Source organism: Zootoca vivipara, chromosome 4 (genome assembly GCF_965207765.1).
Source record: "Zootoca vivipara chromosome 4, rZooViv2.hap1.1, whole genome shotgun sequence".
NCBI classification, from domain to species: Eukaryota; Metazoa; Chordata; class Lepidosauria; order Squamata; family Lacertidae; genus Zootoca; species Zootoca vivipara.
Genome location: NC_142587.1, coordinates 30,187,518 through 30,212,944, shown reverse-complemented (window position 1 = coordinate 30,212,944; position 25,427 = coordinate 30,187,518). Strand labels below are relative to the sequence as shown.

The window sequence follows — 25,427 nt, the reverse complement described above, 5'->3', positions numbered from 1 at the left end:
ATTAATCGTCAGAGTCCGCGGCCGTTGTTACGCATGCGCAGCACGTCACCGCTTGAAGCACGTTTGCTCAGGTGCTCTTCGGGTTGTTTTTAAAATTGGGATCAGTCGCTATGGTAACGTTCGGAGATGGCGCGTCGGGGTTGTTTTTGTCGAGGAAAGGCCACACCGGCTGTTACTGCCCCACGAAGCAACGATTTCTGAACTAAGGGGGCACTACCTGGGCCAGCGAAAACTGCTACCAGTATACAGTGGTCGCTGCAGTGCCGTGAGCGCCATAAACTACAAGGCCCAGAATGCCTTGCGCTTCCGGCTGGGCTCTAGAAAGGCGTGGCTCTCTTACGTGCAGAGCGGAATGGTTGCTCACTAGGCAATAAAGCCGATGAATCATGCGTGGGTCTTATTTCTGAGTAAATGCGGTAGCGACTGAGTTGTTACCAGTACAATCCCCGCGCAGGTCTATTCAGAAATCTAGTAAATAAAATAAGCCTTACATGAGTTGGAAGGGGCTGCTGATGCCTAGGCACGCTATGCTGCAGTCGCTTTATTGGTCCATTGTTTAAACCTGTCAGAAGTTATAAACTGCAGCCCTGTTTATCTGGATAAAAACTCCAGTTTCACTGAGCTCAGAGACACTTGCTTCCGAGTTAATATAGCCTTGGGCAGTCATTAAAATAAACAATCTGCATACATGATAACATTATATAATAAATATCTAGCGATTTCTGTGTCTGCTGTTTCCTGTTCGGGTTTTTTATTTTAAAGTTAGCTGCAGCATGAGAAATGAATTAAAAATGAGACCATGCAAGCAATATAGAAAGGCATAGAGGCGGTGAAGTTTAATTCATTATAAAATACTATTTCGAACGTGTCCAGTGATAGCTAAATGTCACCCCATCCCTTTTACACGCATCTTTCCTCCTCTCATCATTTCATGAACTCTGCATCTGAGGGCTAAGCTTTGCTATATTCACATGGAAGCGGCTTCCCTCTTTCTATACGCAAAAAAATAAATAGAAAAAAATCGGATTTCAATTCCTGCTTCTTCGGTACGGAAAGACACAGTTCTCAGCTGATTTTAAGGATCAGAGGGTCCCAGATGGAAGAAAGCATGGTTTGACTCCCACCCATGTATTCGAACCCGCTCCCATTAGCTCCACAATTTCACATTGCCTGCTGTTCAAAATTCGTATTCTTTACGTGTAGCTCGCCTCTCGCTTTCTTTCCGGGACTTCAGGCAGCGTCCCAAGGTGTCTTTCACCCACGCACCCCGGGGCTAGAGCACGAGACTAAATCGTGGGTTCGAGCCCCACGTCGGGCAAAAGATTCCTTCATTGCAGGGGATGCGTCCGCGCACTGAGACGCGTATTATTTGTTGTTGTTTAGTCGTGTCCGACTCTTCATGACCCCATGGACCAGAGCACGTATTATTTATTTCACTTACATAAAAGCAGCTCTTCCCGCTGCAGTTCCCCCTCCGACCAGAGGAGGCGCCTGCAACCGGGGGGGTGTCTCCCTCAGTTTCCGGCGCACGTTCTTTTACGCTTCCGCGGCGCGCCGTGGCGGAGGACGAACGGCGCCTGCGCGCGTCAGCGGCTGCCTGCTCAGTGGTGTCGTATTGGCCTCCTTCTCACCATATGTGCCCGGGCGCGTGTGGATGTGGCTGGCTGGGCCCTGCGCAAGGAAAAGGCGCCTGAGAGGCAGTTGCGAGCGCAGCCATGGGCAAGAAGCAGAAAAGCAAGAGCGAGGAGAGGTAGCCCGACGGGGTTCAAGACCGAGGGAGGAGGGGCGGGCTGCCCCGGCCATGGGGAGGTCGTGGGGTTCCTCGCTTTTATTCCCGGCCGCTGAGTGAGTCAGGCTTCCCTGTGGGGACGTTTCTCCTCATGCCTCGGCGGGGTTCATGGGAGCTCGTGGTTCTTCCAGCGCCGAGGCTCGGCTCGGCCACTCGCCCCTTTCCCTCTCCCTGAAGGCGGAGGGCCGTGGTGGCCTGAGAGGGACGGTGTCGCCCAGCGCCCTCGGGCGGGGGAACCTCCTCTCCGGCGGGCGCCCTTTGGGGACTCCAGCTCCCTCCTGCGCTTGGCGTTCCCTTTCCGCGCTGCCAGTCGCTAACTCGAGGTTTATGGGCAGTCATTATTTCCCGCAATTATTTCGAGGTGCGCTCCCGTCTCCTGTTTTTCCCCGCGGTAAAATTTTCCTTTTCTCGGGCAAGTTGCTTAATTAAACGCTACTCGGCCCACCTCTGCCGCGAAGCCGGCGGAGAGGCCCAAGCTTTGCAAATGGAGTCTTGACTCAGCTGCACAGCCATCCGGAAAATCTGGCGCAGTGAGCGTGTTGGGCTCGGAGCTCCCGTAATTTCTTCTGGTGTGTCCGCGTTGTGTTGGTGTCGGAGGTAATCGTGGCCAACTGCAGAGGAACCTCGACGGGTTTTCTTGCAGTGACCCAGGTGTTACATAGTTTTGCTGGGGAAGGCTCTAGTCCAAAAACTCCATTCCCGATTGGAGGAGGTTTACGATACGCCAGTGTTAGGGGACAGTATCTTCTTGCAAGTTTATCCTAAATGAGCAAGCCCGTTGGTCAGAGAAAGCTTTTATTCCTTTGGTTACAAATTTGTGGCTTTAGTTTTGAACCTGCTAGGTTTTTCAGACAGGTGGCCAAGGCAAATGCCCAGAGTCAATATTCTGCATTGTGAAAGAAAAAATTTAGGACATGGGAGTGTGATGGGAGAAGTTGAGAGAATGGGCGGGGCAGCTAACATTTGAAGGTACTGTAGGAAGATGTGAAGTGCTTAATGTGCAAAAACAGACTGTAATGGAACAGCTTTTAAAAATCACATGGGTAACTGGTTTCTGCTCAGCCAATTTGATGCTTCATCCTGAGCGGTGTATACAATTAATTAATTACACTATAGATTCTGAAATATAGAAGAAATTTGGATGGAGATGACATTAGGAAGAAAATGAAATATGTGCAGTTTTTGCTTGTTTGTTGTACCTAAGCCTTTGCTCAGTGCTTGAAGAACATGAAATGATTATGTGTATAATTTAGCATATGAAACTTTGCTGTTCAGCCACAAATATACCAAATTGATGGAGAATACAGGATTATGGCTACATTGCCTCCAGTATTGGAGGTAGTATGATCTGAATACCATCAGCTGGGGTCCTGGGAAGCATGAGTGGAAGACGGCTAGTGAGCTCATGGGCTGCTTGTGGACTTTCCATAGGCGGAGGAACTGGGGAGAGCAGGGGGTGGGAGGGAATCACCAGTGCTTTTGAAAGGAATATTATCAGGCAATAGTTTCTTTGGGGTCCCTTCCCTTCTCCATTAGTCATTCTGTTTTTATCCATTGTGGTTTTATGCCTTAAGCTGTAGCAGCCTGTAAGATCCAAAAGGGTATGGAAGACAAAAGAGTGTAGTGGAGCACTCTGTTAATTTTCTTCATTTAAGTTCATATGCTCCTATACTCCCTCCATGATAAATATAAATAAATATAGATAAAATAAAAGAGGATCAGAGATAAGAAAATACATTTGATCTGAACATCTTTGTTTATGCTACACTATAGATAAGAATTCACATTGAAACATCCTTCTATATTGCAATGCAGATAGATCATCAGAAGCCATTAGTATAAAAAGTAGATAAACTTGCTAATTATTATTTTAAAAATATAATTTTTATAGCGTTTTTGTGGGTACATCTGGATCCATTGGTGTCACTTGAGGCTCAGGTGGCTTCAGTAGTGCAGATTGTCTTCCATCAACTTCAGCTGGTGGCCCAGCTGTGCCCCTATCTAGACAAGGATAACCTAACTTCTGTCATCTATGCTCTGGTAACCTCTAGGTTAGATTACTGCAATGTGTTATACATAGGGATGTGTGTTAAGATGGTTTGGAAACTCCAGCTGGTGCAGAATTTGGTGGCCAGGCTGCCAACAAGGGCAAGATGGTTTGAGCATATTACACTGATCTTGACCCAACTGCACTGCCTGCCAATTCATTTCTGGGTCCAATTCAAAGTGCTGTTTTTGACCTATAACGCCTTAAATGGTTCAAGAAATTCAAAAATTCAAGGACTGCCAGGGTGGATTTGATTTAAATCAAATCGATTTAAATCACTAGACAGTAAGACATGATTTAAATCATTTTTTTTTTTTTTACAGAAAGACTCATTCTTGCTGGTATAATCTTAATATTTACATCTGGGAAGAAGGTTCTGGATTCTTATTAGTTGACTGGCAAGCACTTCAAGGTCTCCCAAAGGACTTTCAGATTCCAGCTACTATTCCCCCCCCCCCCTGGATTCAGTTGCCTATTCTGTACAGTTACGTGTTAGTCCATTTGTTGGAACCCAGTTGGATTGGGAAGAGGTTGCCAGCCCTGAAATGCCTTCAGCACTTGCCTCAAGTCTGAGTTGCACAGACATGCAACTGACATGCACAATCATTACACAAAGATCCCAAGACTTGTGGAGTATTCTGCTCACAAGGTCGCACTTCCATTTTCACTGCTTCACACTTAGCTACTCGTGCAGATCTATTCCACTCCAAACAATCTATTCATTGAACCTCTTGGAATTTAGCATTTAAGAGGCAAGGGGTTGATTCTGTGTATATAAATTTGCAAAGGAACAATGTGATTAAGGTTTTTTTCCTCTGTACAGTATGTTTATTTTATAAAAAAAATTCCTGTGAAGAAAAGGCATGTTACCTCTGCAGACACAAATTCACACTTTTGAGAACTGCACAAACAAGCATCTGTGATAATACCTTCTTGTAAGAAAAACTCCCCCAAATAATCTTACAGAAACCTCTGGAAGAGCATGACATTGTGAATGGATGGAATTCATTTACCAAAAAATTTAAACATTGCATATAAAGCCTCATGCTACATAATTAAAAACAAATCCTTATTTACTAATGAATAGCCTTTGGACTATAATGTAACTTAAATTGAAAACTTTTTTTAGAAAGATTTTTCCCCCAAAAGCATTTTATTTTAAAAAATCCAATTTAAATAAAAAAATCAATATTTGTAAAAAAATAAAATAAAAAAACCATTGATTTTTATCCACTCTGAGGACTGCCTCTCCCCAAATGAACCAATATGGACCCTGAAGTCATCATCTGAGGCCTTTCTTCATCTGCAAGGGGTCTAGAGGGTGACAACATGAGAATGGGCCTTTTCTGTAGTGGCTCACTGTTTTTGAAATGCTCTCTCCAAGGAGGCTCACTTGGCACCTTCATTACTTATCATTAGGTGCCAGGCAAAAGCGATTATCTATAACCAGGCCTTTGGTTGATTAACATTTAATGGCCTTTTAAATATTTTTGGCAGGGTATTGGTTTGTTTTTGTTTTATTACGTATTTTGTGCTTTTGTTTTGTTTTTTTTATGTTGTGAACCACCCTGTGATATTTGGATGAAGGGCAGTATACAAATAATAATAATAATAATAATAATAATAATAATAATAATAATAATGTGTTGGCCACTGTTTGGAGACAATAGTAATAATTATTTATTATTTATTATTCATACCCCGCCCGTCTGGCTGGGTTTTCCCAGCCACTCTGGGTGGCTCCCAACAGATATTAAAAACGCGACAAAACATGTTGATTTAGTGGCAAATAGTGTTGTTCCCACAATCTCTTTCTGTTGCATTTGCTTAGACAGTTTTCAGTTTTTGCAATATGTGGATAAAGATGGAGTCACATTAACGATGTTGGGAAGAAACAACTGACACAATAGAAGTTGTGCAGGTGTTGAATGTCTCATTTTGATATGGAGTGGGCCTTGCTGCATCGAAGGAGATGCCAGTGTGGCCATTCCTGGAATAACAAACCCAACTGATTTAACTGTCTGCCAGTCAGTTTCTAGTGCAGCCAAGGTGCTCCATTTAAAGCAGTGTAGTTTTTGTTCTGGATTAGTTAACTCATAACTCTTTTTTTCCTGACTGCCCATCATCTGCTCTGGCTTTGCCCATTGCAAATTTGCAGCTCTCAGCAGATAAAGGGGACGCGGGTGGTGCTGTGGTCTAAACCACAGAGCCTAGGGCTTGCCGATCAGAAGGTCGGCGGTTTGAATCCGCATTACGGGGTGAGCTCCCGTTGCTCGGTCCCTGCACCTGCCAACCTAGCATTTCGAAAGCACTTCAAAGTGCAAATAGATCAATAGGTACCACTCCAGTGGGAAGGTAAACGGTGTTTCCGTGTGCTGCTCTGGTTCGCCAGAAGCGGCTTAGTCATGCTGGCCACATGACTTGGAAAAACTGTCTGCGGAAGCGGACAAACGCCGGCTCCCTTGCCCTGTAGAGCGAGATGAGCACCACAACCCCAGAGTCATCCGCGACTGGACCTAACGGTCAGGGGTACCTTTACCTTTTTAATTATTCTCTAGTGACTTCCTGATAAGTCTATTGCAGTGCTAAGTATATGAAGTTGCTAGAATGTTGTGGCAACAATTTTGTTTTATATAGTTATATATAGTTATATAGCTATAGGTGATAAACACGTTTCAAATAAATCAATTGTGTAGTAACTGCAGACAAAACTAGTAAGCCTGAACCAGTATATAGTATTGTCATGTAAACAGTACATTCCACCCCTTTAAATTATTAACATAATTTAAGTCCTAATCTGCAGTTTATAATTTGTTCACATATCCAGTTTTCTGGCATTCATCAAGAACAAAAGTCAGGTCTGTGTAGATTCTAGGAAACTGAAGATACGCACAAATTGAAAGGCTTTTCATTCCTTTATCTGTTAGCAATCTTCTTACATGTATTTCCAGTTATGGACTATTTTCTTTTACATGATATAGAAAATGGAGGACGCTGAGTAGGCAGTGAGTTGGAGATTGTGTTGCAACAAGTTACCTAAGGCCTTTGTGCTTACCCCCTCCCCAGTCAGCTTGCCAGATTCTTGGAGCTTTGAGTTATTGTGCAGCTTTTGAAAGTACTCCAGCACCAAGTACAATGTTTTCCTATTTTTTCTTCCATACTAGACCTTAGAAAAGGGGGTGGGGGAGACAAAACTTGTCCATTGCATAGGCGTTCTCCGAAATGTCCTAGTTCAGTTAGTTAAGAGCATGGTGCTGATAACGCCTAGGTCGTGGGTTTGATCCCTGCCTATTCCCATGTTGGAAATGTAATACTACGTTTGTTGAATTCCGTTTGGATTTTTCTTTTCTTTTTTTAAATAATTTTTATTGGTTTTTTGACATATAACAACAAAACATACATCACCCACACACCAACCCCCAGCATTACCTAAAATAGAGAAGAAGAAACACAAATAAAAACATTAACATATCTAAACATAATAATAATAATAATAATAACAACAACAACAACAACAACAACAACAACATACATATATAGTTCAAAAACCATTCATCTTTTCTGACATTGTAGGTTGACCTCCTCAGCCCCCCTTACTGTGGTTCATCTTATACTCTCTTTGGCAATTTCATAATCGTCATCTTAACATTGTTTCTTTCTATCTAAAACATGTTTATACCTTTTAAATTTTACACCAAAATTCTATAATTATCCTTTTCATTATAGATTACATATTTATCATCTATGACAACATCATACTCCTCTTTCCTTACATATTATATTTCTGCCTTAAACATTTAATTCATATTACTATAAAATTCTTAATCTGCTTTTACACTATACTAAACTAAAAATTCTCTTCCTTATACCCACACCTCTCTTCTAAGAACTCCCCATCTCAGTCAAAACCATATTTGGATTTTTCTTTTAAAAACAACACATACCTGGCATCCAATTTAAACAGGGTTGAGTTAAAGTGTAACTCTGCCATTGACTGCTATATAATAAACCTACACAAAGTGTTAGTTTTTACATGATGTTGCATCAGGACAGGGATTTACCCATAAATACGACTCTTCCCACTTTCCCTGGCTCTTATAAAATATAGGACAGTAAAAACAGATGTATGCCCAACTTGGAATAACTGCAGAGGGTCTCTTTCTACCTTGGAATATATTTTCCTAACCTCACATTGTTCCGTGGACAAGAAATATAACACACAGGGTCCGAAATTGTTGGAATTGTTATTCCAACATAATTTTTATATTCTTCATGGGAGTCCTGTAGGCAGATAAGGGTCAATATTTGAACAAACATGTCACATATATGTTATGCTCTTTGGAACTGTTCTTCCAAAGGGATTTTTACAAGAGCTGGTCTTTGACCGTAATAAAGTATTCTTCTTGAACAAACATGGTGGAAGTGCTATCAACCACATTATAGTATCTCCTTCATTATTCACTTCTGAAGTGTTAGAATGAACAGAAAGTGACCACTTTCCAGTACAGTATCAGTTACCCTATTCCCAGCCAGATGGACGAGGTATAAATAATATTTATTGAATGAATGAATGAATGAATGCATACAAACAACTGCATCTGCAAGAGTTTGTGGAGAAATGCAGGGTGTGAAAAGACTGAAATGATTTCACAGACTGAACAGTGATATTCAAGAGACACTATATAGTAATCATCTGATGAGCTTGCACCAACTTTTTATGATAAAATCTCCATACCTTGATGTCTTCCAGCAAATTGTCACAGGACTCAGGCCTTATTTGATAATTATAGAGCTCATGTGGAAGCATATCTTCTCCTGGAGCTTGATTTGATTTCTGGAAGGAAATAAGGGCCTTAATCTCATGACAGAAGACTGTTTGCCATTCAGGTAGTTTTAAGAAACCCGTACACATTTCTGGTACATGTGCCTTTATTGAGGTGCATTTCCAAGTGATGCTCACTGCAGTCTTGGATGGTCGCTACAAGGTCCTGCATACAGACAGACTGTGTATTAGTGGTCCACGTCTGATGGAAGACATCACTCATTATCTGTTAGCCTGCCCCTTAAATAGAGACCCAGGATATCGCTTTCTGAAGCCTTTGTTCACGCAAGCAAGCAGATAACACCCCAGCAGAAATGGTTCAGTTTCTTTTGAGTGACAGCAATAGCTTTGTAACACACAGAGTGGCCCTCTATGCACTGGCCACAAAAAGAGGGGAAAGGAGTTAGATAAAATCGCTATATATTGCTGTGGTGATTGAGGTTTTATCTGAAATCAAGCTGGATTTGAGTTGTCTCTGACAATTTCTCCCTCTTGCATCATGGATGTTGGCTTATATTAGGGATACTGTATATGTTATGTATTTTTTTTATTGCTACAAGTTTGTCATGGTGGCTAGAACAATAAACTTGTGAACTTCTACCACCACTACCACTAGATGTATGCTCTAGTGTGCTGTACATCCTTCTGTTTGTAAAAACAATGATTTAATGTCTAGTTTGCCTAGAGCTGAGGCTTTCTGGCTTGTTCTGTTCCCTGTCTGCTGTGCTGATGGAAGACGCTTCATCAGGCTAAATTCTTCTGAAAGGGCATTCCCAATTTTCTGACTCAATAGATTGCAACAGCATAGTATCCTTATAAGTACGAGAGCTAGCAACTCTTCACATTCTGGCTGGATAGAGGAAGGTGTTGTATCTATTTCCTTGCTTTGCTTGAAATAATTCTCATGATGCAGTGTGGTGCTAATCTTATAATCTATTAATGTAAACTTATTTAGATGTGTTCGGTGGTATGTTTTGAAGGTGTTGAAATTCTTACTGAACAAATAGTTTCATTTCAGAGGGTGGTAGTTTCAGTTAAATTGTATTTTGCTTAAAACCCCTTTTCCTGCAAGTTGCTTATGCTGTAGTAATAGCTGTTTGATAGTCGTTAGTCACTCTGCTGTAATCTCATCAAACAGTACAAATTACTACCTAAATCTAGTTGAATATCTTTCTTACAATGCAAGTTTTTGATATTAAAATACTTAACGTTCTCTTAATGTTAAGTATTAATTTGTTTCGCTTTTTAGTAAAAGTTGTTTTTTAATTCTAGTGCCAAGGATGACATTGACCTTGATGCACTTGCAGCCGAAATAGAGGGTGCAGGTGCTGCCAAAGAACAAGAGCCTCAGAAGTCTAAGGCCAAGAAGAAAAAGGAAAAGAAGAAACAAGATTTTGAGTAAGTTTGCAAAATCTGTGTCTGGTAGCTCTAATCCAACAAAGATTGCCGGAGTACAAAAGGAGGCTTCTTACAGTGTGCTTATCCTTATCCGAGTGAATAACTGTTTAGACAGTGGCCCCCAGTTAGCTAAGTACTGCAGACCCCTGTTTTTCAAAAGTCAAGTCATGGACTCCCTACTTTTGAAAACTCTGTGGTAGTTTTTGTTTTGTGAATAGTGCCACCATACCTTCCAACGTGTGCCGGCGCCTGGCACAAAAGCGGGATGCACGTCTTCTGGGCTGCAATCCTGTGCAAATCATGTGACTTGTGCAAAGGCACAGCACACAAAAATGTGTGTTTTGGGGTGCTGCAATCTTGCGTGAGATGCGTCTCTGGCTGCAACCTTGTGCGTTTTGTCTCCTCCTCCCCAGGATGTCTTAGACTTAGACAGTTGACAGGTATGTGCCGAGAACCCCTTGGGTGGGTTAAGCGGACCCGCAGTTGGGAACCACTAATGTAGACAAATATGTTTTGCAGGTATATATTACTGAAAAGTTCCCTCCAGGAGCCAAGGCCATCCTGTAATATTGTTAGTAATAGTTGGGAGTGAGTAGGTGGGTGGGGAGAAACACTGCTCTTCCCCTTCCATCACCATGCTGATTATTGACACTTTCATTGTTGATGCCCTGCCTCTACTGAGGGAAACACATGTATGGTATCAGGCTACTAATAATTGTATGTATCACACAATTGAGCCACAGCATGGATTTGTCTGCTTGGCTCCAGGAGGACAAAACTGCCCTACACATCCATAGCCTGCTGGCAAGTTGGCCCACACATCTCCTGCCGTTTGCTTTATGTGATACGCCTTGGAGTAAGTAGTAAGACGTATGCAAGAGAAATAACACCCTGCTCAAATACACATGAGCATCTACTAGAGAATATAAAAGGCAGAAAGGTGTGGAAATCCAGAAAGCAAGACAGCAGTACTGTAGTCACTGGACTCATCCAGTTATTGAACCTTGATTATTTGTAAGCAAGCAATACTTGAAATATGTATAATTTTTCTTATTGTAGCGAAGATGATATTTTGAAAGAGTTGGAGGAACTGTCTCTGGAGACTCAAGGAGGGAAAGCTGAAAGAGAACCAGTTGCAATAAAGGTAAGTGTCTTGTGGGGGGTGGTATTCAAAGTGTTGCACTACAGTCGAAAGCCACAGCCAAAGCAAATTGCGAAATTAGAAGCATTTGGTACAGTCCAGAGAAGAACTTTTGCATTTGGAAAACTGCCTATCATTGTGCAGTCTCCTTTAAAAAACAAACAAACACGTTAACTTCATACAAACATTCCACCAAAGAGCAGATTCTATAAGGGCTGTATTGAGGAGTCATCTATCTATTTAAAAATAAATAAATCACAAGGTTGTATAACTGGCTTTCCAAAAGGTACTTGATGCACATATATTTTTGTTGCCTAAAATCTGATGATTTTTGTCATGAGTGTTTTTTGGAGGTGAATCTGTATCCAGAGAATTTGGTTGCTGCAAATGTATTATGGTCAAGTACTGTACAATTCTTCTATTTTCCATTGATAATGTTTTAACTTTAAAATGATTTCTTTATTTATTTACTAGACAGAGAATGACAGTGAAGAATTTAGCTATTCAAAACAAGATAAAAAAAAGAAAGGAAAGAACAAAAGTTCCAACTTAGATGATGATGAAAGTGAAGAAATGGAGGATAAGGATAAAAAGTCCAAGAAGGCCCCCAAGCCCCCAAAGGAAGCTCCCTCTGGCAGTGATGATGACAATGATGACTTTGATGCATTGCTTAAGAAAAAGAAAGGAAAAGCTCAAAAATCAAATAGGAAACAGGAGCTTTCCGAAGATGATGAAGTTATCATTATTAGGAAAAGCAAAGAGCGTACACAAGCTGCGTCATCTGGCGAGAGTGGTGATGAATTGGACGAAGGCTCAGAATCGAAAAAAGGGCAGAAGAAAAGCCAGAAGGCAAAACCAGCCACTGAGGCTGAAAGTGGTGATGAAGAGGTGGACTCTTCATTCAAAATAAAAACAGTGGCTCAGAAGAAGGCAGAGAAGAAAGAGCGCGAGAAAAAAAAGCGTGAAGAGGAAAAGGCCAAATTGAGGAAACAGAAGGAGAAAGAAGATCTGGAAGCAAATAAAGAACAGGCAAAGCAGAAGGAGGCTTCAAAGAAGGCCGAAAAAGGAACCACTCCAGAGCTGGTATCAGAATCTGCCAGTGTGGAAAAAGGAGATGCTTCAGTAGTAGCAGAAGGTAGGTCATATTTGTGAGAATGTGAGAAACAAGTTTGTGTGGGAGTTTATAGGAATTTCAAGATGAATGCCAGAACACTTGAACCAGTTTCCTTGTTCACTAATTGGTGATCTTTTTTGTTTCACTTTAAGCTGGCTTTGTAGTAGGAAAATTCATTGCCTGATTTTATTTGGAGGCATCTAGAAGTTGTATTGATGCCCTGAAAACACTAACTGATTTGCGGCCCTGATTTTCTTGACTAATGTGATTCTAAAGCATTTTGCTGAATATAATTTATGCAGTTCTTAATGCTTGTGGTGAGCAAGGCTTCTGAGTTGGGGCCCTGTTCAGAAGTCCCCTGTGTTGAAAACTATATCATCCCTAGTGCTTAGGAACTTCAGAAACTGCCAAGGACAGTCTGTTTGGGGTAGACCAAACATTGATGGCTCCTCCAGACAGTCTGTTTACTTTGCATTCATCCAGATTTGCTTGCACAAAATATGGTGGTTAGCCTATGTTTGGGCTTATTGAGGTCATTTTTTCTGGGTTGGTTATAAATGAGCATTCATCCTGATTTGCTTGTGAGGTGCTAATATGTCTTCCCATTAATCAATAGTTCATTCCACACGTCTTGTCCTTCCCATCACTTTCCAAATGGCAAAAAGTCTGTTTCTTTTTAAAAGTGGATTTACTGTGCAATTAGAGCACTTTAATACACTTTACACCAGGCACCCTCAACTTTGGCCCTCCAGATGTTTTGGACCACAATTCCCATCTTCCTCAACCACTGGTCCTGTTACCTAGGGATCATGGGAGTATTAGGCCAAAACATCTGGAGAGCCGCAGTTTGGGGATGCCTGCTTTACACAAACCTAAATTTCCAGCATGTGCTTGAATCCCTTCACAAAATTGTGACAGTCTGGAGGGACCCCGAGAGCCCCGAGATCCCTAGCTAACAGGACCAGTGGTCGGGGATTATGGGAATTGTAGTCCAAAACATCTGGAGGGCCGAAGTTTGGGGATGCCTGTCCTAAAGGGCCAGTGGCCCCTACATTTTGTCGATTTTCTCTTTAGTTTTCTTCGTTCTTATGGAAATGGATAACTGACTTTCTTGCTTAGGTGATGACAACGAAGGAGAGAAAAAGAAGAAAGAGAAAGATAAAAAGAAAAAGAAGGGGGAGAAAGAAGAAAAAGAAAAAGAGAAGAAAAAAGGTCCAAGTAAGGCCACAGTTAAAGCAATGCAAGAAGCCTTGGCTAAGCTGAAAGAGGAAGAAGAAAGGGCAAAGAGGGAGGAAGAGGAGCGGATAAAACGACTGGAGGAGCTGGAAGCCAAGCGTCAAGAAGAGGTACTGCTTATATTCATATAGGAAGGGGAAAGGATAATGGAGGCCCACATTTGTATGCTTTTGACTTTGAAATGAGGTTGCAGCCCTGTTAAAGGGGAGCCTACTGCCAAGGAATGGCTATTCTATGTGTTCTGCAAAGCATTTTGTATGAATGTTTGCTTCTTTATAGGAACGCTTGGAGCAAGAAAGAAAGGAAAGGAAGAAACAAAAAGAAAAGGAGAGGAAAGAGCGATTGAAGAAGGAGGGGAAGCTTTTAACTAAATCACAGAAAGAAGCTAGAGCCAGAGCAGAGGCTACTCTTAAACTACTGCAAGCTCAGGGTAAGGATTGTGATGCACACTAACCTTCTAACTACTTTCCTGTATGTAGACAAAAATGCTGTAGAGTCTTTGACAGTTTTTGGAAGCTGAGGAGGAATTAAACAATGTGCTCTTATCTGAAATTTTGCTTTGGGAGCTGGAGAAGAGAGTTAAACATGAGCAGGAGTCTTTATTTAGAAGTAAATGCAAACCCCAAACCACCCAATTTCAGGTGGTCCTATGAACCTGTCCTTTTTAATAAGATACTAGCTTCCTGATACTGCAATCCTATGCATCCTTGGAGCTAACTTTTATTGAACTAAGTAGGACTGACTTCTGAATAAACATGCTTTGACTTAAGCTGCACATCTGTAAGTCACATACAACTGAAATATTTTAAAAGCACCCACCTTAGTATTATTACTTTAAAACCAGCAAATTAAGTGATTTGCATAAAAAGTCCCCAGAGCCCTTCAATGGAGGTGAACTGCAGAAAATAATGGTTCATTAAAAAATTTGATGATGTTAGTTGACTTGTCTTGAGTGTCTTTGCAGAAGAGCCGACCTATGAAAGCCAATTAGGGTTTGAAACCATAATTATTTTAAAATGTTTTCTGAGGCTCTTTATTCTGTTGTGGCACGGACATAGTGTGGGAAACATCTTGCTCATTATCCTCTGACAAATTTCTTATCCCCTGCAAACAGCTTGAAGGCTTGGGAGTCCTCAGTTTCTTTGCTTAACTCAGTCAGTGCCAAGGCTTGTTTGGGTCAAGATGTTTAAACGTTTACCCAGTGTGTAATCAACGTCCCTGGTCAACAGCCAGGGATGATGGAAGTTCTAGTCCAACAACTTCTGGAGGGCACAATGTTAACTACTCTACTTGAGATTACTGCATTGCAGTGGGTTGAACTAGATGACCCTAGGGGTACCTTCCAACTCTATGATTCTATGATAGTCCTGCATTATCATGTGTTCATTCACAAATCCAGCTGCAGGTCACCAAATGGATTGCATTTCAGTGTTACATTAAATTTTAGTAATAATAAAAATAAATGTTTTTGTTTCTACTTGGCAGGTGTTGAGGTGCCATCCAAAGATTCTGTGCCAAAGAAAAGGCCAATATATGAAGACAAAAAGAAAAAGAAGCAACAGCAGCAGGAAAACAAAGAAGGTAAGGATCTTGTTTCTGCAGTACTTTAAAAAAAAGATTTAAAAAGTCAAACATAATGTCAGCCCTTCCTGTCTACTATGTTTTGAAGCACCCTCCCCTGTATGATATCACAGAGAAAACTGGTATTCCTGTGTATCTTTTGGGCTGCATATTTAAAAGCCAGTAGAATTCTTGACTGACTTAAAAAAGAAGAAGAATGTGTATCAAGAACCCTGAATTTTCTCTAATCAGACTTTGTTAACAAGACTTTATGGACTGAATTCCCCAAAACTTCATGTTAGACTGTCAGTGATTGGTTCTTTTCTCGGTATTGTATACACTGAAGACTGGAAGGAATTGTATGGTAGTAAGAGTCAAGAGGTCTTTAATTACAGTGTATTAATTTTGAGAGAGAGAGGAATTTTGCAGGACCAGTAATGTACTTACGGTTGCAGTAGCTTTGTTCTGGGCAAATAAAATGCATCTTTGTGGTTGGCCTTCTTACTACAGCAAAGCTGTAGTAATTTTCTCTTGCAATTTTAGAAATTATAGAGTTGACTTCCCCAACTGAAGAAGCTGTAGAACCAGTTACAGCAGTAAAAGAAGAGATCATTCTTCCAGCAAATCCAGGTCAGTATTAAATCAGGTATTCTATGATGCTTTTATCTAAAGCAGCAATTCCCAAACTTTCCCCTTGCTCATGGACCAGTTGAAAATTGCTGAGAGTTGTAGCAACCCCCACCCCGCCCTCATGTTGTAGAAATTGCAAAGCAATGAGCTAGAGGCCACATGATTTAAATTTAAATTTCATTATTTATTTATTTAGAGCATTTGAACCCCACATTTCAGCCAAAACGGCTCTCTGAGTGGCTTACATACTACTAATTAAAACAAAAGAGTCCCTGCCTTCAGGCTCACAGTCGAAAAAGCACAGCAGGCAAAAGAAATGGGACAGGTAGGGGAGAGGAAAAAGCAAGCTCATTTGCCAGTTCTTAAATAGTAGCTCTTACAATGACCAGCTGCCATAGAAACAGCTCAGAGGCAGAGAGTTGCCTGATGGAACTGGTGTTTTGGCTGATGGAACGAGCCCTGTGTCCCACCTCCAACTGAGGCAGCATGATGAAATGATGCTACCAGGTGACAGTAGGCCCATAAAATTAAAATCACAATACAATAAAACATATAATTAAAAAAATAACAATGAATATAAAATTAGATATCAGTATAAATATTTAATGTGGCATATATGCCACCTCTTCTCTTCAACCACAAATCCAGGCTGTGTCACTGCACACCACCTGAATGAAGCTTGTGGGCCTTTGGTGGTACCCAAACCCAGTTTGAGAATCCTTGATCCTAAAGCATAGCATTTTCTTTAGCCTAATGTGAGGCCAGTTAAACCAGCTTTGGGAGCCATCTTTGATGGTCAGGGGCGTCATCTGGGCCACGGCCTCAATATTCCACAGTCACATGCTCACGTCACATGTGCAAGCTGCATGCCATGAGTGTGACACATTAGCACGTTGTGTGGCATGTGCTGGCCCCCTAAATCATGGGGGGCAAGTTGGGCACGCCTGTTGAGGGTACTCAGTGTTTATATTAAGCCAATGACAAACATTTGGCTATTTCAAACTGTCCAGCCCATACCTCCTCTGTAAACATATTGATACATTATCCTAAAATAATAACAAAACCTATTATGAAACCAGTTGCTTTTTAGTTTCAGAAGAAAGGGAGGAAGAGGAGCCTGAAGATACAGGATTAGATGACTGGGAAGCCATGGTCAGCGATGAAGAGAGAGAGAAGGGTAAGTGTCTTTTGAAAAAGCAACGGACCACCACCTTGGCCTGAGACCTCTGCTTCTTTTTGTTCAAAGCATAGCACTTCTCACAGAGTAGAAATGAGTGAATAAACATTGCACAATATGTACAGAACCATACTTCAGCTCGACTAAGTCCTTTAAACTGTTGCGTGATTTGCTTGGTAATTGGGTTTACAGGGTTTTCAGTTACTGTCTCTGTAGTGCCGCACACGCTAAAAGCACAAAGTGTGTGGTCCTATCAGTCACCTGATAAAAATAAGTTTGAAACCAACCTTCCTTGTTCATTTAAATGAACTCACTTAGCAGTATGACTGTGGACAAGGAGGACTTTGGGGACATGTTGGGTCAAAAGCTTACCATGTTTCTGTTTTGAACAAGAAATTCTTCAGTATAATTAAATTTATAAAGTCAATAATGGGGAACGCCACAGCTTCGCTTTTTGAAACACCTATACCTCCCTTATTGATTTTGCCGGTCAAGGGAAATAGGACTGCAATTCAGCACAGGTCTGTCTGTGTTTGTATTGTAATATGTGGAACTGCAGTTCTGTACTCAGGTAGCTGTATCAGAATAGAACCCAGGTAGAAGTAGCTTTTTAAAATTCACATCCCCTGTTGTCAGAGAGAAAAACTGTCCGCATTGAAGTCAAGGAGCAAAATGATGCGGACGATGATGGAGATGGAGACGGCGATGACGAAGAAGATGAGAGTGAAGAGAGTGAAGATGGAGAAAGTGAAGGAAGTGAAGGTGAAGAAGATGAGAAAACTTCAGATGAAAAGGAATCTGAGCCTCAAGCTGCTGGAAAACAATCTGCAGAGAAAAAGCTAAGTAAAGAACTAAGCTCTGATTCAGAAGATGATTCGGATGATGATCGCACTAAAGAAGAACGTTCCTATGATAAAGCTAAACGGCGTATTGAGGTATTTGGTAACAATCTTTCCCATGTAGTTAATACTATTCATTCTGAATAAAAGATGCTCCCTTTATTGCGCTCTCTCTCTCTCTCTCTCTCTCTCTCTCTCTCTCTCTCTCTCTCTCTCTCTTGCTTACTTCAGTGTTCCTTTGAAGCCTTTTCCATACCTTTGCTTTTTTGGTGAGGATACCCAATCTTGCACAAATTGTTAAGGAGAAGGAAACATTTACTGCTGAAAGCAAATGTCAAAATTGTGGAACTTTGTAGCTTCTGTTGAGTTTCCAGGGTGCACCTTTGCCCAGATAAATTGCACTCACTTGTTAATCATGTATTTTTTTGGAATAGGCTTCATTAAGTTGTCCAAGATGTAATCTTCCTCAAGTCTGTGGCCACATAGGCCAGAGACCTTGGGACAGGTTACATGTAGCTACTTTGCTTCTATAACATTAGAAAGGATCAAATTACCCAGTTGTGTATATGGCCATATGTGTATATGGAAATAAAATCGGGTGTCCCAGCAAACCAAGGCTGCTGTTAAGATTTTCTATTGGAAACTGGCAAAAGCAGATTTCCATGTTTTTTTTCACCGTGATCATGAGGATTTCAGCCTAGGACTACTGCCTTTTGGTGTAGATCTCCTGTAATCAGGTAAACTGTAAATGTCTGCTTAATGTGCTAACTAGGAACAAGTATTTAGCTGGAAACAGTGTTTAATGCTTTTTTCTCTGTTTACAATTATATATTTGTGTTAGGGGTAAGGACTCTTCGGCATAATTTTGAACAGTCAAAACTGAGTTGCTTTCCTGTTTAAATGACTTCATTTCTTTTTCCTTTTGACTTTAGCTCACATTATTTGTTCTTAATTCTAGAAACGTCGTGTTGAGAACAGTAAAAATGTGAATACTGAGATACTACGAGCACCTGTTATTTGTGTACTTGGACATGTAGATACAGGGAAGACTAAAATTCTAGATAAGGTAAGGCACAAGTGGGTTTCACGAAATCGCAAGCTTTCTCTGCTAGTTAGCTAACAAGTTAACTGCTTGCTTCTACTTAAGATGAAATTTTGTAGTAACTTAGGACTGCTTAAAATTGCTTAATGCAAAACTGTCACCCGCGCCCTTTCAAAGCATATATTAATCAGCTCATCAAGGTCGTCATTCTTGCTCCCCCCCCCCAGTTATTCTGCTTTTTTTTGTTTCATGCAGCTCCGCCATACCCATGTACAAGACAGCGAAGCGGGTGGCATTACTCAGCAGATTGGTGCAACTAATGTCCCCCTTGAGGCCATTAATGAACAAGCGAAGATGGTGAAGACTGTGAGTAAGATCTTTCTCAGAACTCCGTTGATGTGCTTTGAGAAGGAACCGTTGAATTATATTATCTTTAGCGACCTCTCCTCTGCCCCACATTTCTTGTTGGAAGCTGGCACAGCTTAGGCTTGCGTTTCGTTGTCCTTTATTTAGACTGGACCCATTTTGACAAATGCCTTCATTGGCTGAAAACATCACTTTGGCTGAAAATATACTTGGTTGCCCATTGTTCTTGTGAGCTGGAGTTTCCTCCTATGTTAGTGGGGGCTTCTCAAATCCATAGCCGTTCAGAAAGGCAGTAGGTTTCAGATACTATTTTGCTTCCTGTGCTCACATACTGTTGCGCCACAAATAATAATAATAATAATAATAATAATAATAATATAATTATTTATACCCTGCCCATCTGGCTGGGTTTCCCTAGCCACTCTGGGCGGCTTCCAACAAAATATTAAAATACAATGGTCTGTTAAACATTAAAAGCTTCCCTAAACTCCTCTGGAATCAAATGGTGGCAGGGCCTTGTCCTCCTATGCCAGGCATGGTCAAACTTGACCCTCCAGATGTTTTGGGACTATAACTCCCATCATCCCTAGCTAACAGGACCAGTGGTTAGCTTCAAATGCTATTTCCATTGCAGCACCTTGCACTGAAAGCTGTTAGCCTCTGCTCTAGAGGAGGAGCTGCATCAAGATAATGAAAACTTAGTGATGCAGGTTGTGTGGTTTTTTTTTTAAGTACTATGATTATGTAGATTATGGATGGGTTTCTTACATAGATTATTATGTAAGAAACCATGGCTAAAGTTCAGAATTATTGCTGAGGATATATACACTATCAAAGCTTTGGTTTGCCTAAGTTTCAAGGTAGCCAATATTTCGTAATGTTAGTTTGACAGAGAGACGGTCAAGATTCCAGGAATGCTGATCATTGATACTCCAGGACATGAGTCTTTCAGGTAAGTTTGCAATATTAATATCTGGGAGTTTACCATATAATGTTTGAATACATCTATACAATTAGAAATTAGTTAGATAATGTTCTGATTGCCTTTCATTTTCATTTCTAATAGTTTTGCCAAACACTTCTACATGATAGAATTTGCTTTGGAACAGCTACCTATTCCTGGCAATTCTATCTCTCTTTTGCCCTTACTTATTGAGTGTACCTTTCCTCCTTCAACGTTGCAGCAATCTCCGAAACCGAGGAAGCTCACTATGTGATATTGCGATTCTTGTAGTTGATATCATGCATGGTTTGGAGCCCCAGACCATTGAATCCATAAACCTGCTGAAATCTAAAAAATGCCCATTTATTGTGGCACTCAACAAGGTAAGATGACTTTCAGAGTTTTACTGATTCTGCCATAAGATCGTAAGAAGAGCCCTGCTAGTCCAAAGGCCTAGCTAGTACAACCTCTTACTTTTAACAGTGGCAAACTAGATGCCTCTGGGAAGTCCCCAGGCAGGACTTGAACGCAGTATACCTCTCCTGTTCCCCAGCAACTGTTGCTCAGGCTGATGTTCAGGCATCAGGCCTAATCACCATTTCCAAATGCCTTTTTGGTTTTTGTGTGTGTGTCTTTTTACTATTTAAAAATATTAATGCCAACTGAGTGCTAAATGTTTGTTCTATCAAGGGACTCTCATTCAGGAGCAAATCCTTTTAAGTCTGCTTGCTTTGCAAGTTTATCCTTGAATTTTAGGAAGAGAAGAGCTTTCATCCTCATTTCACTCCTGTTGTGAAGCTTGTCACTTGAAAATACTGTATTGAAAATAATGTTTTTTGGGGGCAGAGGTCTCCCACCCTTCAAATCTTGCAGCTAGGATGCATAAGAACCTAGAGCAGGCATCCCCAAACTTTGGCCCTCCAGATGTTTTGGACTACAATTCCCATCTTCCCTGACCACTGGTCCTTTTAGCTAGGGATCATGGGAGTTGTAGGCCAAAACAGGTGGAGGGTCGCAATTTGGGGATGCCTGACCTAGAGCTTATTGTGTAATGTTTTATTGAGTTTTTATGTATGTCAGAAGTCACTCTGGGGTGATATGTCTCCTCTAGATACTTTATAAATGTTTATTTTGTCTCTTATTTTTATCTGTAAGTCACCTTGAGTCCCTGGCAGGGAAAAAGGCAAGGTATAAATAATAATGACATTTGCTTGTAGATTCCCTACGGTTGCTATTGACTTGCATGGCTCCCACTGAGTAGTATAACGTTCAATCAATCAATCAATCAATCACAGAGATGTTTCTGATTCTGTCTGGTTCTGATTCTGATCTGATTTTCAAGATCGATAGGTTATATGACTGGAAAAAGAGTCCCGACACCGATGTAGCTGCCACTTTGAAGAAGCAGAAAAAAAACACAAAGGACGAATTTGAGGAACGTGCAAAAGCTATCATAGTGGAGTTTGCACAGCAGGTCAGCTGAATTACCATCATTGCTTCTGTTAGTATTTAAAATGTATTTTGGTAGTGGGGAGACAAGCAAAGGCTCCCAATTTTTTGCTGCCTTATTAGCCAACCAAAAATGTATTGACTATCCCGAGACCATCCGTTGTGCCTCACAAACGTGGCATGAGGTTAGCAGAATATCTTCCTCTCTTTTTTTCCAGCTCTATGCTTGGAGCTGGAGAGAGGGATTCTCCTCCAAGCTTCTTTCTGGAGATGAGTGTGCTTTTACATTCAACAAACACACAAGAGCTGTGCTCTTACATAAATAAAATATATTCACTATATCATATCAAATAACTTAGAGTTCAACGGAAATAACTCATAAAGTTCAACGAAGTAAGCAGAAGACCCAGTAGATAAGTTTATTCATGAGGTCCATACATGTAACCACAGGTTTGATGTTGTTTTGCATGTGCTTTTACACTGGCACCTGGTGGAGGGTCCCTATTGGGTGCAGAGGCAAGCCCACGTTTCTTACCCTCTCATCTCCAGGAGGAGAAGGAGGTCTATTGCCTTCTCTTATTCTGCACCTGAGGGGCACTTGGAGGAACTGTCCAGAGCAGAGACAAGCTGATATGCTTCTATCTCTCCCCACTCCTGCCCAGAGATAAAGGATTGTTATGGCTCTCCCTTTAAGCCTGGCAAGCACAGAGCCCAAATAAATCTTAGACTTTGAAGCTAGGGAGGGAGCAGGACAAATCACACCTCCTATATAGCTCCTGAGTTTGGAGGAAATCTTCTTCTTCTTCTTCTTCTTCTTCTTCTTCTTCTTCTTCTTCTTCTTCTTCTTCTTCTTCTTCTTCTTCTTCTGCGATCTCGCGTAGCCGAGTATTAACAACTAGTGGTTTTCAGCCCGTTCAATAACGGGCGCTAGAATCCTGGGGTTCGGAGAAGCGCTTGCGCAGCGCTTCTCCGAACCCTGGGACCTGTCCTTGCTGTCGGCGGCAGGGGGACAGGAACGGAGGAGGAGAAAGCGCTGCTTTTTCCTTCTCCGTTCCTCTCCCGCAGCCGCCGACAGGAAGCAGATATCCCAGGGTTCGGAGAAGCGCTTGCGCAGCGCTTCTCCGAACCCTGGGACCCGTCCTTGCTGTCGGCGGCAGGGGGACAGGAACGGAGGAGGAGAAAGCGCTGCTTTCTCCTTCTCCATTCCTCTCCCGCAGCCGCCGACAGGAAGCAGACATCCCAGGGTTCGGAGAAGCGCTTGCGCAGCGCTTCTCCGAACCCTGGGACCCGTCCTTGCTGTCGGCGGCAGGGGGACAGGAACGGAGGAGGAGAAAGCGCTGCTTTCTCCTCCCTTCCTTCCTCTCCCCCAGCCGCCGACAGGAAGGACGCGCGCACTCTCCCCCCCCCGCCTCCTCCAACCGCCGCTCCTCACGGCCAGGGAGGGTTGTGAGGAGGCCTTCGCCGGCCTCCACCCCGGCGGGAGCGGCGGTTGGAGGAGGCAGAGTGGGGGGAGAGTGCGCGCGCGCAGTCTCTGCTGTCCAATCCCTGTATCCCTGGGGCACATGCGCAGTGACCCAGGGACACACGGGACAACTGGACGCAGGGACAACATGGACATTATTATATAGGATGGGTCCATAAGTGACTGCGGAGGCCAATTCTGGATCCACACATCCTTCCACAGTGGGCACATTGGTGTGGTGTTCCAAAGCTCAATTGTCTTCTACAACCGCTAGGTAGTGACCCTACTGGGCGCGATAATCCAGTCAGGGAAAGGGAGGCAGACTATGTTTAGGGCACCTTTTCTAGCCCCTCCCCCTTCTCGGGGTGAGCAGAGTGGATCCTAAAAAGGGCTGCTCAGTCATGGATACAGCTGCCGAGCTGCTCCACTGCCTCGTTCTTTGAGTCAGAATCACTGAATCTGTATCCACCGCCCATGTGCCGGTTCATTACTAGGGGCTTCCAGATTTCACGATCCTGCCCCCGTTACCATTTGCCGATCGCCATGGGACATTTGGGGTTTGGGTTGGGTTTTTGGAAGACGCCTGTGCGTGAATTTGTTTTATGTGTGGAAATATTGGATTCCTCTCACTTGCCAAGGACTGGCATTTCTCTCTCAAATTGGCAGCATCTGGTGGGTGGGGAGTGAGGTTGTTTCACCCTGATTATATGTGGTTGGAGAAAAATATTGGTCAGTAAGGAAGGGTTTCAGGGAGAAGATGAATTTTGAGAGGGGATTTGAAGAAAGAGGGGTAGCAACATCATGTCATATGTGTTCTGGAAGCGGGTTCATGGTATTTATATATAGATGCTACCTGGTGTTTTATACTCTATCTCATATAACAAAGTATATATTTAAAATTTCTAATAGAAGTATGATATTTGGTCTAATAGTGTTCAGTTTTTTCCTGCCCTTTTATTTATACCAGATTCCTATCACACCTTTCTATACTGACTATAGCTAAAGTAACTTCTTTGCCTCTTGCTCCTTCCCCTAATGCTATGCTTGTGGTTTTAGGGCCTGAATGCTGCCTTGTACTACGAAAATAAAGATCCCCGCACGTTTGTCTCACTGGTTCCTACCTCTGCTCACACTGGGGATGGCATGGGAAGTCTAATAGCTCTTCTTGTTGAATTGACGCAAAACATGTTAAACAAGAGACTGGCACACTGTGAAGAGCTAAGAGCCCAAGTTATGGAGGTAATTTGATATGCATCTTTTGATCTGGATTGAAAGGAAACATTCTTTTTATTGCATGTTGATAACCTGCAGCCCATGGGCAATAGATGAAACTTTCAGAGGCCTTTCATGCATCTGGCACAGGTGCCCTTGTTGCACCCCTGCCACCAAATTTACATTTGGTCTCCTCCCTGCCTGAGCAGGCAAAGGAGAGCTTTATGAGTATATGAGCGTACACCCTGCAAAAGCCTTTCCTGCCAGGAGGGGGAAGGAAACAGACAACAGAGAGAAAAGAGGGTTTCTGTGGGGTTGGAGAAGCAAAGCAGACAGAATCGATGTAAGTTGGGTGTCTGAGATCTGGGGCAGCAGGGTGGAGAGTTGACACAGATTATTATTACTATATTTTAGAAGAAAAGTTGTTTGAATCACTGTCATCTTAGGCGAGGAGATGAAAGGCAGGTTACTGAGAAAATCAACTAAGGAGGAAAATTCGGAAGATAATTTTTTGGAGCACGGTGTGTGTGCCTGTGCAAGGCTTTCTGCTGGTGGCCTTTGAAGGAAAATGATTTGACTGTCTTCTGTCTCTTAGGTCAAAGCACTTCCTGGAATGGGTACCACAATAGATGTCATTTTGATTAATGGGCGCTTGAGAGAAGGAGATACCATTATAGTTCCTGGAGTAGAAGGTCCCATCGTAACGCAGATAAGAGGCCTTCTGTTACCTCCACCTATGAAAGAACTTCGAGTTAAGGTAGGCAAGTGGCATGTGGAAGCACATCCTCAAATTAACTACTGATGCGTAACACTGTTTAGCAGAAATGCTTGGCAGTTCATGCTTTCCCTCACTTTTCTGGAAAATAATACAAAATAACACTATTATTTCTTCACAGAAATTGCCCTTTGCAGGATCAGGACCATTGAAAGGAGGTGGAGCTTTTGTGTCCAATGGCCTCCTGTTGTTTTATCCATTTTTAGTCATGTGGTTTGCCAATGTACTGCTGTTACCAAAAATAACACCCTTAAATTCTTAGGGCAGAATAAGGCAGTGTTTCTCAACCACTGTTCCGCGACACACTAGTGTGCCGCGAGATGTTGCCTGGTGTGCCGTGGGAGAATTACTTTATATATAGTCAATATAGGCACAGAGTTAATTTTTTTAACATTTTCTAATGGTGGTGTGCCTCGTGATTTTTT

At 42.1% G+C, this 25,427-nt stretch overlaps 1 protein-coding gene across 1 annotated transcript in view; it reads left to right on the top strand.

The window, feature by feature from the left end:
- The first annotated feature begins 1,661 nt into the window (after positions 1 to 1,661).
- EIF5B (eukaryotic translation initiation factor 5B) overlaps positions 1,662 to 25,427 on the top strand; it is a 32,786-nt gene continuing 9,020 nt past the window's right edge. The window contains exons 1-17 of the mRNA XM_035115517.3: positions 1,662 to 1,750; positions 9,931 to 10,056; positions 11,116 to 11,200; positions 11,672 to 12,332; positions 13,431 to 13,657; positions 13,827 to 13,977; positions 15,033 to 15,128; positions 15,651 to 15,737; positions 16,828 to 16,914; positions 17,551 to 17,849; positions 18,712 to 18,819; positions 19,051 to 19,161; positions 20,046 to 20,113; positions 20,346 to 20,487; positions 21,447 to 21,578; positions 24,072 to 24,254; positions 24,823 to 24,984. Coding sequence (XP_034971408.3) covers positions 1,716 to 1,750; positions 9,931 to 10,056; positions 11,116 to 11,200; positions 11,672 to 12,332; positions 13,431 to 13,657; positions 13,827 to 13,977; positions 15,033 to 15,128; positions 15,651 to 15,737; positions 16,828 to 16,914; positions 17,551 to 17,849; positions 18,712 to 18,819; positions 19,051 to 19,161; positions 20,046 to 20,113; positions 20,346 to 20,487; positions 21,447 to 21,578; positions 24,072 to 24,254; positions 24,823 to 24,984 — 2,760 coding nt within the window. The 5' untranslated portion in view covers positions 1,662 to 1,715. The remainder of the gene's footprint in view (positions 1,751 to 9,930; positions 10,057 to 11,115; positions 11,201 to 11,671; positions 12,333 to 13,430; positions 13,658 to 13,826; positions 13,978 to 15,032; positions 15,129 to 15,650; positions 15,738 to 16,827; positions 16,915 to 17,550; positions 17,850 to 18,711; positions 18,820 to 19,050; positions 19,162 to 20,045; positions 20,114 to 20,345; positions 20,488 to 21,446; positions 21,579 to 24,071; positions 24,255 to 24,822; positions 24,985 to 25,427) is intronic.